Below are 13,112 nucleotides of genomic sequence, written 5' to 3' on the forward strand. Positions count from 1 at the left end.
CAAGCAAGGTCTAACTTTCAAGCTTGTAAGGGGGTTTCCTTGTGCCACCTTCTTCCCAACCTGGCACTGGGAGAACACTATTAACTCCAGGATGCTGCCTGTTTCCTAGACTGAGTTCAACTACAGGAGACTCTTTGAAATTTTCCTGGAAGACCTAGGAGTCCTCCAGATTTAGGGCAAATAACACCACCTAATTTAGAGAAATGTCTAAATGAATTGATAGGAATTAGCACTATTTCTAAAGAAAACAAAGGTTTTTTGAAATAGGAGACTTTTTTCAGAAAGAAAATTTTAATGTTATTTAATATAAATGACCCACATGTCATAGAAAATTTGTCTGCTCTAAAAAATCACAGAAAATTAATGTTTGTCCTGAAAATTAATGTGTAAATCTGAATGAGTAAAATATCTTTCAGCATAATCCACTCCTAAATCTGGGCTGGGCATTAACAGACAGGAGATGTCAGCTGCAGGCCTCAGGACACTCCCACAAAAATGAGCTGCTGCCAGTTTTGAAGCTGAGGCTCCACTCATCAACAAAAGGTCCTCCTATTAATTTTCACAGTTACTGAAGAAGATATGGAAAAACAGAGGTAAAATAACTGTTTTCCAGACAACCAGAAATAATTTAAGTAGCACCTAATATTAAGCATCTGATGGGAAGCTCAGGTGCTGTCTGCCTGTTGCCAGCCATAGCACTGAGAGGCTGCAGTGCCATGTTCTATACCGGTGGCATCAAAAGCAAGTTGTAAACCTCACATAATGGTTATCAAACAGGGAAGGACTTGAGTCAGAATTTTATGGCAAGCTCTTTGGCTAAGAAGAAGACATTTGAACTCAAGGTCAGCCACAAGTGGACGAAAGGCAAGAGAAGTTTTCTCAAATGCAATTGCCTTTATCAGTGTTAGTAGATGTTACAGTACCTCCCAATTCCATTCTGTTGTAGGCAAACACATGTGGCTTACCAAGCAGCAATAACACAACTTCCACCTCTCACACTTCGAGTTAGGAAACCTCTATCTCTGACATTATTTCTGTAATTGTGATTGCAGATGTAATTGTCAAGGAAAACATCTTGACCTCCATGTCACTGGATTCAGTTTCAGGTACATATTTTACTCTAGCTTTAGGCCAGCAAGAAGCACATACAGAACACATCTGGATCCAAAAAGCTATTGGAAATGGATTTCATCTGCGCACTGATGATGGGAGCTCACAGTGAGTTGTGTTCTGCTTTAATTAGACAGCAATAGTAATTCTGTTGCAGTGATCATACTCCAGCCCTCTACAGAAAAAAAATCATACTCTGAAAAGTCTGCTAATGGAAGGGACAAAAGAACTACAGTACCCCTCCATCCCTCTAGTGAGTAAGCCAGCCAGGCAACCCCTGGATGCTTCTCTAGTTATGATGGTGAAAATCACAAAGTAAGCTGCAAAAGGCCACAGAAAAGGAAGAGGAGAGAAGTACAGGTGCACTAAACTTACCCTGCTGCATTACCTGTAACACACTAACAACACATCAGCCACTGTGAGGGATTTCTTTGGCCTTTGGTAGAAGGCTGACTTATATGATACAACAGAACAGGAAACTGTAGGACTGAGTTATCTCTGCCTGTCATCCATTTAGCCTAGAAATAAGAGTTGGTATACTTTCTAAATTAATGTACTCTACCTCTTGAAACATTAGCATAAACTAAATAAAAGTCTAATACCTCTGAACTGAACATAAAGCCTTATGTTCCAGATTCTAACTGTGATTAGGGCATTTCTTTTTGGACCACTATTCCTAAACCTTTGTCTCCTCATTTAAAAAATATATCTTTCTCTGATGTTTCTGGAAAACAAAATCTTCTAGCTCTGCATGGAGTGGGCACAACAAAACAAAGAGATTGGAGTAACATACAACCCCTCCTCAACCTTCCAGTGAAAATGCTGTTGTCATCTTTCTGAGACCTGCTCTTCCTTCATGACTGTAAAAATGCTGCTCTCTGTTCTGAAGGTCCTTCTAATGACACTGTATTTTGATACAGCTGTTTTACAGCCTCCCTTAGCTCCTGATCCCGGTTTATAACAGTCATCAGATAATGATTTTTGTCACTTGTTGGTTTGGAAATGTAGGGGAGAATGGGAAATAAGGTATTAGCCTGGGTGACCACGAAGCTTCTGCCTGGAATCCCAGTGAGGCCATTTCTGCCTCTGGATTATGCATTCACTGATGCTGGTAGTCAGAAAAATAAGTAAGTATATAAAAGTCCAATTGGAGAACAATGCTGAACAATTCTAGATATAGCACATTCTGTGACCCTTTCATTCATCAGCTGGTCCTACAGATTCATTTGCAATCTCTCCATTTGCTCTCTACAGAGCTTTATACTTGGGAGTACTCCATAATGAAGTCTGTATTTCCTGGAATTCCTTCTGCAGTTTCTATCCAAAATATCTCTTCATACTCTAGCTTCAGATGTGTTTGATCTCTTTCAGTAGCTTTCTCAAAACTATAAAAACACTATTCAGAATACTGCTTTCCAATTGCTATTCAATGTGGCTGTGTCTTTGAACTTTAAAATATCTTCTGCTTGAGCAATAAAATCCCACACAGTAATATTAATATGTGGAGGCTAGGAATTTCCCACTATTCCTTCCTTCGGCCTTGGCCTTTTTTACAAGGTACCTAGTAATATACTTTGTCTGCAACAAATATTATTATTTTGTGTATTATGGGTCATTAGATGCTAGCACCAAGTGTAGGATCTACTATTTCAGTACAGTTTAACCTCAAGTGCCCTTCTGCACATGGAAGGAAAATAGTAATAAGAATGTTTTTGGCAAATAAGCAATACATGTTTTTCTGATCTCAGAATGAATACTGTCCAGGAACAGAAAGGCCCCAGAAGAGCCTGAATTTAACACTATCACTGAACTTCTTATTTTATACTGTCTTCTGTATTTGACTTTAATATCTGTAAAGCTAGACAGTTTGAGATGAATTGAGACAAGCTCCCTTTTGATTTCAAGTGAGCCAATTACATTATTTTTATTATAACACAAGAAAGTGACCTCCTAAGGCGTCTCTTCCAGAGAGGGACTTAAGAAAGAGAATACTCAACAAAGGCATATAGTGGGATTGTCAGCATTTCAAAGTATGAAAGGTGAGAAAAGAAATGCATAATTCTAATGAACTGAAAAGAGTACTCTTACAGCTCCACTTGAATCATATTGTTTTACCTTTAAAATAATTTTAGCATCTTCAATTTCAAGATGAAAAACAACTGATTAACTGCTGAAGAATTTTAAAGCAGGCTTGCTTATTCTCAAACTTCTTAACCTCTGTTTTGTTCCATGTCTCAGTAGGAAATTCAGTTCCTTGGCAGGACAGATGCTGCACTTACAATGTTGAACAGGCATTCAACAATCTCTGTTTACTGCATAAACTCTTCACAAAACCTGAAAATTAAAACCTCCTTAGATTTAACATTTTAAAGTTTTAATTGGGAGTAAGAAGAAGTGAACTTGAGAAGATGTAAACACCATGAAGAAAACATACTGTTCCAATATAACATGCAGCTAAATAAAGGAAATCTCACTTTTTAAAATCTGTCTGACACTCTGACAGCATCTCCATAGGGGTAATGATACTTTCTTTCGCAAAGCACTGTGCTATCTGAAAAGCTGTAAAAGAACTAAGTGTTATTACCAGTGATGGGAAAGGCCTATTAGATCATCTGTCCATTGCTCATGTAACTATAACAGAAAATAACAGTGATTTGCTGCTGTAATTTGACAGTGACTTTTTAAAAAAATGTCCTTTCCTCTTAGATCTCTGCAAGTTTCAGTTCCAGAGAGTCAATGAGCTGGGTGGCTCATTAACTTTGTCACAGTCTGACTTCTATGAAGTACACCAAGGTATTAAATACAGGTGTTTCAGGCCCGCTTTTTCCCCTCCTTCCTTCACCTTTTACTTTTGGATAAGGCAGGAAAGAACAATCCTCATGAACAGCACAGTCAATGTTCACAGAACTGCTCTTTCACTCTCCATCTGCAGAATGCTTCCTTCTCACCCCTTTCCAAGGCAGCACCGTCCTTCTCTCCTGCTGGGGGCTGTGCATCATGTAGGAGTGTGCTGTTTTCCAGCAGACCTCCCACTCAGAAGCCTTGTATAAAATATACTCATCATCACCCATTGTGGTATGAACATGCATCCATCATGTAACCTAACCATGATGGATGCCTGATCAGATAATGTTTTGAGTCTCATGTGATGGCAGTTGTGAAAGATCTGCAGAACTCTTGGTGGTGGATACTGTCAGGTCAACAAAGATCCTTCTCCTTCTCCTTCTGAAATAACACTCTGCTTCTCCACTGCTTTCAAGGGAAAGAATTGTTTCTGCTCTTCCTTATATTCCCTAAAATTTCTTGGCATGTTTGCTACAAACAGTTTTCAATTTAAGTGCCAATATAACAAAATGTCTGGAGGGAAACCAGCTGAAATATTCAGAAGATGACTCTCACTATGATTCACACTGCTGTGAGCAAAGAAGAGGTCTGTCTGGTCTTCTGTACTGGAGTGATAACAGATATTGGGTGCAGTGTGTACTCAGATAAAGTTAATAGCAATTACATCTGGTAGATGACAGAAAGGAGTAAACTCTTGTGATCTGCTTTTTAACACTCTGTACCCAAACCATTATATGTCAGACTTGGTAAAAGTGAATAACCTTTCAGTATCTACCACTCCTCCCTCCCACACTCAGTCAAATGAGACTGAAGGACTAGTAGACACAGGGACAGCAGTTCTAAAAGCAGAAAAAAAGATTCAAGGTATGCAGCTCATTAGTAGCAGCCTCCTCAATATTTAGCAGTCATTTCACATTCCCAAAGCCATCTCACAGTCATAACAAACGCTTATACAAAGGCTTGTACCTTCAAAGTACTTCACCAACATAAATATATTAATAAGACCTTTCCCAGAAGAGAATGCAGTATCAGAGAGACACCATTCAAATGACTAGGCTGTGAGAGATAGAGCTTACATTATTTCATTGAACCTTCATCCTCCATCTTCAATTCTAAGCCCATTAAAAAAAAGGACAGAATGTACAGTGGAGCTTTATGAGCAAAAAGAAGAGTAACTGCTTCTAAAATTGTTTTGCCCCCTATGATTGAAGTGGTAATTAAGTTGTAATTCTGTGATGTGCATCAACTGAATTTGACATAAACTGAGATTTTTATATTCACTTTGACTGATGCCACCTAGATAGTTCTTTTAAAGTGACTAGTGACAACTGCCACTGATTCACTTTGGTATACATCTTGTCTAGGGGTCATAATTAAAACATTAAGGACACTTTGGCAACTTATACTTAATTTCAAACTTATACTTAATTTCATATTTAGAATTGTAGTTAGCACTAGGTTGCTGAGAACTGACAAACTTGCCTAAGTGTTGTAAGGGCAAGAAAGAAAATAAAGCCTGTCATTCTTCGAATACTGCAAAGCTCATGCAGATGTGCTTTTCAAGGACAAATTCATTACACAATTATAATATGTGTAATAGTCAGCAAAAGATATTTTGTTAGCAATAGAATTACATTAGTCATAGATTTTTGGATGAAATCCAGTTGCTCAGGTTTTAATTTGTTGTTTTAGTAAGCCAGACCACCATATCATGTTCATGATCACTATCAAAAGACAAACATGTGTCTACTGCTACACATCTGATGGAGGTAAATCATGTTAGCCTTCATATACACAGTGCTGTCTTTGCTAATTCTGAAACCAGGGTACTTCTTGGTTGCAGCTGTATCTGCTGTGAATTCTGCAACATCTGCTGGGTCAGATGACAACCCCTTTATGCAGATATGATCTCTCCCATCCCTATTTATTACCACTTAAAATACACTAGAATTTGCTTGGAATGTTTTCTGTGATGCGGGGACTGGAATATCAAAGATGGTAAGGTACTTGAATCAAATATGGAATATGCGTGACATTTCATGTGAAACACAATGCCCAAACTTCTGCTTCTTGGTAGAGATTTCTCTTCCAAATTGGGTGAAGCAATTATTTGAATCTGGCTCAATGTATATATGACACACCTCTCCTGCTTCTTGGTACAGATTTCTCTTCCAAATTGGGCAAAGCAATTATTTGAATCTGGCTCAACGTATATATGACAGAAGTAGAGGTTCCATAATAGACCAGAATTGAGTTTGGATTAAATACACTTGTCTAATGAGTAAGTGGTTTTTGTAGGATCACTTTTTATTTGTACAGTGAGCTTATGAGCTGTTACGAACCAGATACACATAGTATATAGAAAATTAAGATTAAAATGTCTCCATATACCTCAAGTTGTGATATTTTTCCATATTGACTGGATACCTTGCATGCTTGAGCACTGAGATGCAAAAATAAAACACGAGACCTCCTATAGTATGAAAAAATATTTAAGGAGTTGGTGTAAGCATAGTTTTTCATATCAGCATATTGCCTAGCTCCTTATAAATGGCCACTTCAAAAAGTGGCAATTTAAAAAAGGTTCCATCAAAAAAGAATAAAAATAACAGTATTTTTTCTGCATAAACAGTACCTGAAATTTGAAGAAAGGTGAGAGCAACCTAGATTTCATCTCTACAGTAAACTATTCAAAGCTCTTGCAATACTCTTCTAATATCCAAATACTTCTGGAATTATTTGTTTTAATTATCTCCTTCTGTTTTAATAAATAGTATTTTCCAACTCAGAATGCATTTCTGGAAGTAGCTCACACACTCAATATCTGTTTCAAGCAAGGTTTTAATCATATTGTATTAGCAGGGTATGAATTTTATGAAAGCAACCAAGTGGCTGCATCAGGTCTTACTGTGGATGTTAGCTAGAACACTTAAGAAGCAACTTTCTATGTAATAAGGCAGATGAAACCCCACACTAATCTGTAGCATGTTATCTGTAAACTGCATATAGGGATATCATTGTTTATATTCTAAAAGACTAAAGTTATACTACAAAGGCAAAGTGACAATTCCTTTTTGCATAGTTTGGCTTATTTTATGTATTTTGAAACAGAAAAGCATGAAACACTTTAAAATCACACAAAGTAGTGTAATAAAAGTAAGTAATATGAATAATATTTGTTACTTAATAAAATTTGGAAGGATTAACACACTCCAATTTCACATTTTTAGCTTTCTAGTATGCTAGACACTTAAAAGAACAGGGCCCTTGAACAAAAAACTTCCTTTATCTCTTTTTTTCATTTGCATATTTAACTCTAAGAGTAGAAGAAAAATGCCCCATATAGCAGGGCACTGATGTCACCTGCAGAAAGAGAGCCCTGCAAATATTGCTACTAAGAAACAATGCCATGCAGAACAGTCTCAATGTAGCAGTGGCTTTCAAATCAATAAGCAGTTAAAAAAAGCCAATACAGTCTTTAAAACAAACACTCAAAAAAGAAGACTGAAATCTACAATTTCTGATAACCTGAGAAGGCTGCATGGCTCTGCATTTGATGCTGTTTTCACCACTTTTAGTCTAAATCAATACTCAGGTTTACATCACTTGGGAGAAGGAAAGATTTCATTCAGAGATTGTCCCTTTAATTATAGAAACTAAGATTTGAATCCAAAGCACTTTATCAGCTGAATTAGACAATGAGAAACTCAGACTCATGATTACTTTTTCTCCCACCAGAGAATTAAAGCATGCTATGCACTCTGAGTGGGCAAGTACTATCTATCAAACAAAAGAAAAAATAATGTAAAAATGAGGACAAAATAGTCTTACAATAAGCAAAAAGTTGGATGTATCAGTATGAACAAGCTCACAGGATCCACAATCTGATGAAATATTTCCAAGAAGTGTCTTGTGTATATGTAGCACTATACCTAATAAATAATTGATCCAAGTGATGTTGACAATGAGAGGAAAATAAAAAAGGTGATAAATATTTGAGTAAGATGACATTCCAAGGTTTTTGTAAAATTCATAATTCTAATCGAAAGATATTATTGGATAGCAGTTCAATAAAACTGTAAGCTATTTCAGTGAAGCCCTACCATTATCATCATGCACAATAAAATGTCTTGAGATGCAAACCCCTGAGAGCCACCAAGAAACCTAAGCACACATCACTTATAATCAAATGCAAATTCTATGTCCCCAAAATGCACCAATTCAAGAACATGTCAAACTCATGAAAACATTTTTAATATGTTGCATAAAGTATCAAAAAGATTGATTGAATTAACAGAGGCGAATGTCGCATTCAATGAGTATTGGAAAAGATGCCTATCAAAAATTTATCAGGAAAAGTAAATCTGAGAAATGCTGTCAACAGATGGGAGCTGTCTCGGCAAAAACAAATATTGCTAGTTTGTCTGTTTCTCTAGGTGAAGTTAAAAGTGTTTTGGGAGGAAAAAAAAAGTCTGATTTTTCTTACCTCTTCTTTCTCTGCACTTTGCAAGTCCCTCCACTCCTCAGTGACATGACCGAAGTCCACTGTGTTCATTGCAACTTTATATTCCCCAATGATATCATGTTTGGAGAAACGATCAAAGTCATAAACTGCCATCACTAAAGTTTTTCCACCCAGCTCAGAGTATGGCACCTGCAAAGACAAGGAAATGACAAACTCTGCGTCTGAGACAATAAAGATTGGTCCACTACAATGCAAATCTATTTCTTTGGTTTATCAGCTGTCATCTCAGGTAAATTGAACTGCAGAGAAAATTATGAGGTGTATTTGTTTCAGAGTTACTAGATGCAGTATTTCTTGAGACAAGGCTCTGGCACTCAATAGAACAATGTGGCAGCTCACTCATCACTCCCAGGTTTTTCTCATTCTACTTCAAATCATTTTGTGGGTGATGAAACCAAAACAAGAAGCCAAATTACTTGCACTGAAGACACATGAACTTTTCACACATTGGTGTTTTCTACTCAATAAATCACCTGCCATCACTCAGAGATGGCTAGCTCCCAGACTCAAGAAAAAAACAGAACTGGCTTACTATATATGAAACAAAGTAATTAGACACTGGATATGTCTCTTACAGTACCAATACCTATTACTTACCAAGGCATATTTTTCAATGCTACACCTTTCACATATTAGACACTAAGGTGCTTTTTAAGTCACAATGTGTAACTAGAAATTGTGGTGGCAGAAGGCCAAGTTCTGACTAATTCTCCAGTTGTTCTCATGTAGTTCAGACAGATGCTGTGGTTTGGATGTTTACAAGTCACATTTTTAATATTAGGATGGAGACATGCAGTTCAGGTAAGCTGCACCTGAGTGGCTGTCTGAAAAGGTCTGATTTAGGAATTTTTTGGATTTATATGAACACTTGTGCGGCAATCTGAATATATCCTGCAAGTATAAATGATTTCCATGGGATTCAGTAAATACTTCTTTATTAATTAGAAAGTGAAAGCGTGGCATTACCATTGGCCTTGTTAACCTCTATGTTCTTGTCTGCTTAAACCCTACGACTGTTGTCTTTTGTTACTGTTCAGCTTCCACTTATTAAAATACTTACTAATAAGTAGTAATTTTCTCTTTACATAACATCTTATATAACATTTAAAATAAGCTTATCAAGTTGAGAACCAGATCTAGCTTCTATTATCAAGTCAAATAGTTTCAGTGGTACATGGTTGTGTATCTTAGTAAATATTACAGCGAAATCTATTTTTCATTCTCTAAATTATCTGTAGCTTCTAGAAAGGGCAAAGGTATGTGAAAGGAAAAATGTTAGTTTTATTTTTACACAGCCTGGAAAACAGGAGGAGAAAAATGTTCTAAAGTTTATTTCTCTGTTAGTTTATAATACCACTTAATGGATCCTAGTCATTTGGAATACAAAGACTACATTCATCATTTATTTTTCTGTACTTGACCTCACTAAAGCTCATTTTAGCTACCTCCCTTTCTAAATGTTTTCTTAATTTATTACTTCTAATGGAGCCTCAGTCTCCAGCTTTGCTCTGGACTATCAAGGATGGCCTCAGCTCTCATGAAGGGTTGCTCCCTCTCCCTGCTCTCTGCTCAGACATGATCGGTCTCTTGACTTAAAGCAAGTGAGATCTTGGTAAAAGGACACGTATACAGGAGTTTTTTTCTGGCACAGACGTATCACTCCTCTAGACATGAACCCTGTTCCCACTTGGGATCTGAGGAGGAACACCTCTCTCTGCCAGGCTGGTGTAGTGCAGCTAGGATTTCTCAGCTCCTTTTGGCATTGCAGTGTGAGTATACAATTTAGACAGCTGCCATCTGACAAACACTTGCACCATGGATGTCTAGGCAAAAGAAATAAAAAAGGGAAGGACTAAGGTTCAGGGCTCAAGATGCAATACAGCAGAAACACAAGTCAACTCATTCCCATTAGCTGTATTTTGGGAGGAAGGCAGGCAGCTGTGCCCTGTGAGAAGGCAACAGCACAGGCCTGGGCTGCCTGGTGGGCAGCACTGCCAGAGAGATGGGAAGGATGCCAACAGAAACTGTGCACCACCTGAAGTGGGTCACAGGAGCAAAGCTCTGCACAAGTAAATGAGACACTGTCAACAGTTCCCACAGAAGTTATTATAGTTGCAGTTCCAGTTAAATGGTCACTGGAGTCCTCAGAACAATGACAGTACCTGGCACGCTCTGCTGGTTTTATCTCAAGTACAGACCACAGACCACAGGGGATGATCAGTACCATATTGAGATGCACCTAAGCACTCTGTCAGGTCTGGCATGGAAAACAAACTATCTTCTGGAGCATAAAATTTAAATATTGAAGATGTGACTTACAACAAGTGGACATTATAGTCCAGAAGTGGCTGATCTGATTTATAACTTGCGTCTTCATCTTAGATGACAGCATTATTTGTTCTTTCTTTGCTTTTGTGAGCTGCACGGGAATATGTAATTTAGAACTCTGTTTTCTTTTAAATACTCTCTTAGGAAAGCTCAAGAAAGAAATAACTCCCCACAAAAGATTACTTTTATGAACATCTTCAAGGAAAAAATAAGCTTATATATGCAGTAGTAGTTGTGGCCCACAGGGATATCTTTCTTATTGAATGATTTCATAGCCTGAGTCTTTCACTGTTCCAGTTCTCAATCTGTAGCTTTGTGCCCAATTATAAAATTGGGCACAAAGAGAAAGGCCTGAAGTAACAGCAGAGGAATGTATATAAGGACAAGCCCTGTGAAACATGCTGTACAGTATTCCTTTATTCTATTTAACTGGGGTTTAAATTTGGTCATAGTTTTAGAAAAACACTATTAATAGATATTATTGGAACGATGTAAATACTGTAATGTAAGGCTTACCTACATTTATTTAATTCATATTTTATTAAACCTGAGAAAGGATCTCTTTTCATATATAAAGTAGCATGGCAAAGAACTGCTATGACAAAGTCTAGCAAGATTAATCTGCCATATTGTCCTTCACCCATTTACTTCCCTTGAGTTTTAATATATATTCCAGGAAATGTTATCCTGAATTTCACGGATCAGATATTTAAAGAAAACATTCGTCTAGTGAAATTTACATCACATTTGTCAAAGGGTCACTGTTTTCTGAATTTCTTGTACATTTTATCCAGCCATAAAATATGGATCCGATTATCATCTATAAGGATAATCAAAGTGCCTAAAACCAAACCGTGCCTTTTAAACCTATCTGACCCTGTATTATACAGCAAGATTGAGTATCATGGCTTTCTACAACATGAACAATCTTTTTGCTGCAGTTATCAACTAAGACATCTAACTTCATAGCCAAGCATGAGATACAAAGTGGTTAAATTAAGAAGTATCAATAATTATAAAAAAACTACCTTGAATGTAAATTGCTCATTGAAAACAGGGTTAAGGGTCTTTCTGTGGACTTTTGTCTCATATTTCTTCTTCTTATCAGGCAGCAGGAAGACTTTCACATAGGGATCTGATGTACCACCCATATCTAATGCAGGCAGCTCAGCTGCTTGAATAATCCCAACCAGAAGCTGAAAAGAGAGGAAAAAACAGCAGAATTAAATTTCAAATCGATATCTATAAAAATACTGTAACAGAGGAACGTATATGCAGACTCTATTTCTGGTCTAGGAGAAGCTACACTTCCCTCACTTCTCCCTGCCATCCCCCACTCCCCTTTAAGGAAGGCAAATGAAGCAACACTATTGACTTTAGAAAACCAATTATGACAGATGCAGACTGTACAATGGCTGTTTTAAAGCAGAAAAGAGGTTTTCAAAGGGCAGCTGATTACAGCTAAATACAGACTTCATCCTTGTAAAGACTGCAATCAAGTAACTTTCAATTGCTCTCTCCTCTTGTGCATTATTTTTCTATGCTGAGCACCATGAATAGAAATCACATTATTAAACAATCAAGAATGTCTAATTTTGACTACAAAATTTGTATTCTAAACCCCCAACACGTAACCTTCCCCCAACCAAACAGCAAAGGTGATTAAAATCAAATGCAAATTCTCAGCAGAGCTTTACTGAAAACAAATGAATCTTGCAGTCTTCCTTATATTTACGTTCTCTTGCTATGTACATGAATGGGCCCAGGCAGTAAACTAAGGACAGAATTTTCAAAAAATATCTCATGAAAATGAACCTTTGGTAACTAAATGCCAATAACAATTTGTAATTTCATTGCAAAACAGAAAAAATTGTATTTTTAAATCTCTTATACACTTCAAATATAAGACTGAAGCATAGATGGAACTTGTAAATGTCTTGGCTGTTTTTTGTGTTATAAATGAAGGCTTATGCTATGGTATGTTATGTTATGTCATGTTATGTCATATAATCTAGAGACCCCTGACTGCATGAGGCCTCATCAGCATAATGCAGCTGAGAAAAAGAAAATACTTTTAATGTTGTTTCATAGATACAAAACTAAAGGAAACATTGAAGTCTTTCTTCAAAGTAATTCTGAAGATATTAGAAATTGGGAATGAAATCTGAGAATATTTTCTTCTAAAGTAGTGCTTCAATCACAATATATTTGCTTCTCTCATGGGTGAATTGTTTAAAATTGGAAACAGGAACTCTATCAACTGGAATATAGAACAATTTAGTTAATCTGTGAAAGAAACTTCTGG

At 36.9% G+C, this 13,112-nt stretch overlaps 1 protein-coding gene across 4 annotated transcripts in view; it reads right to left on the bottom strand.

Moving 5' to 3' along the window:
• SYT1 (synaptotagmin 1) overlaps positions 1-13,112 on the bottom strand; it is a 341,927-nt gene that overhangs the window by 68,864 nt on the left and 259,951 nt on the right. For all 4 annotated transcript variants that reach the window (XM_053942708.1, XM_053942709.1, XM_053942706.1 and 1 more), the window contains 2 exons: positions 11,836-12,003; positions 8,441-8,608 (listed from right to left, as the gene is read on the bottom strand). In XM_053942708.1, the coding sequence (XP_053798683.1) occupies positions 8,441-8,608; positions 11,836-12,003 (336 nt within the window). The remainder of the gene's footprint in view (positions 1-8,440; positions 8,609-11,835; positions 12,004-13,112) is intronic.

This window comes from Vidua chalybeata, chromosome 5 (assembly GCF_026979565.1).
Source record: "Vidua chalybeata isolate OUT-0048 chromosome 5, bVidCha1 merged haplotype, whole genome shotgun sequence".
Lineage (NCBI taxonomy): Eukaryota > Metazoa > Chordata > Aves > Passeriformes > Viduidae > Vidua > Vidua chalybeata.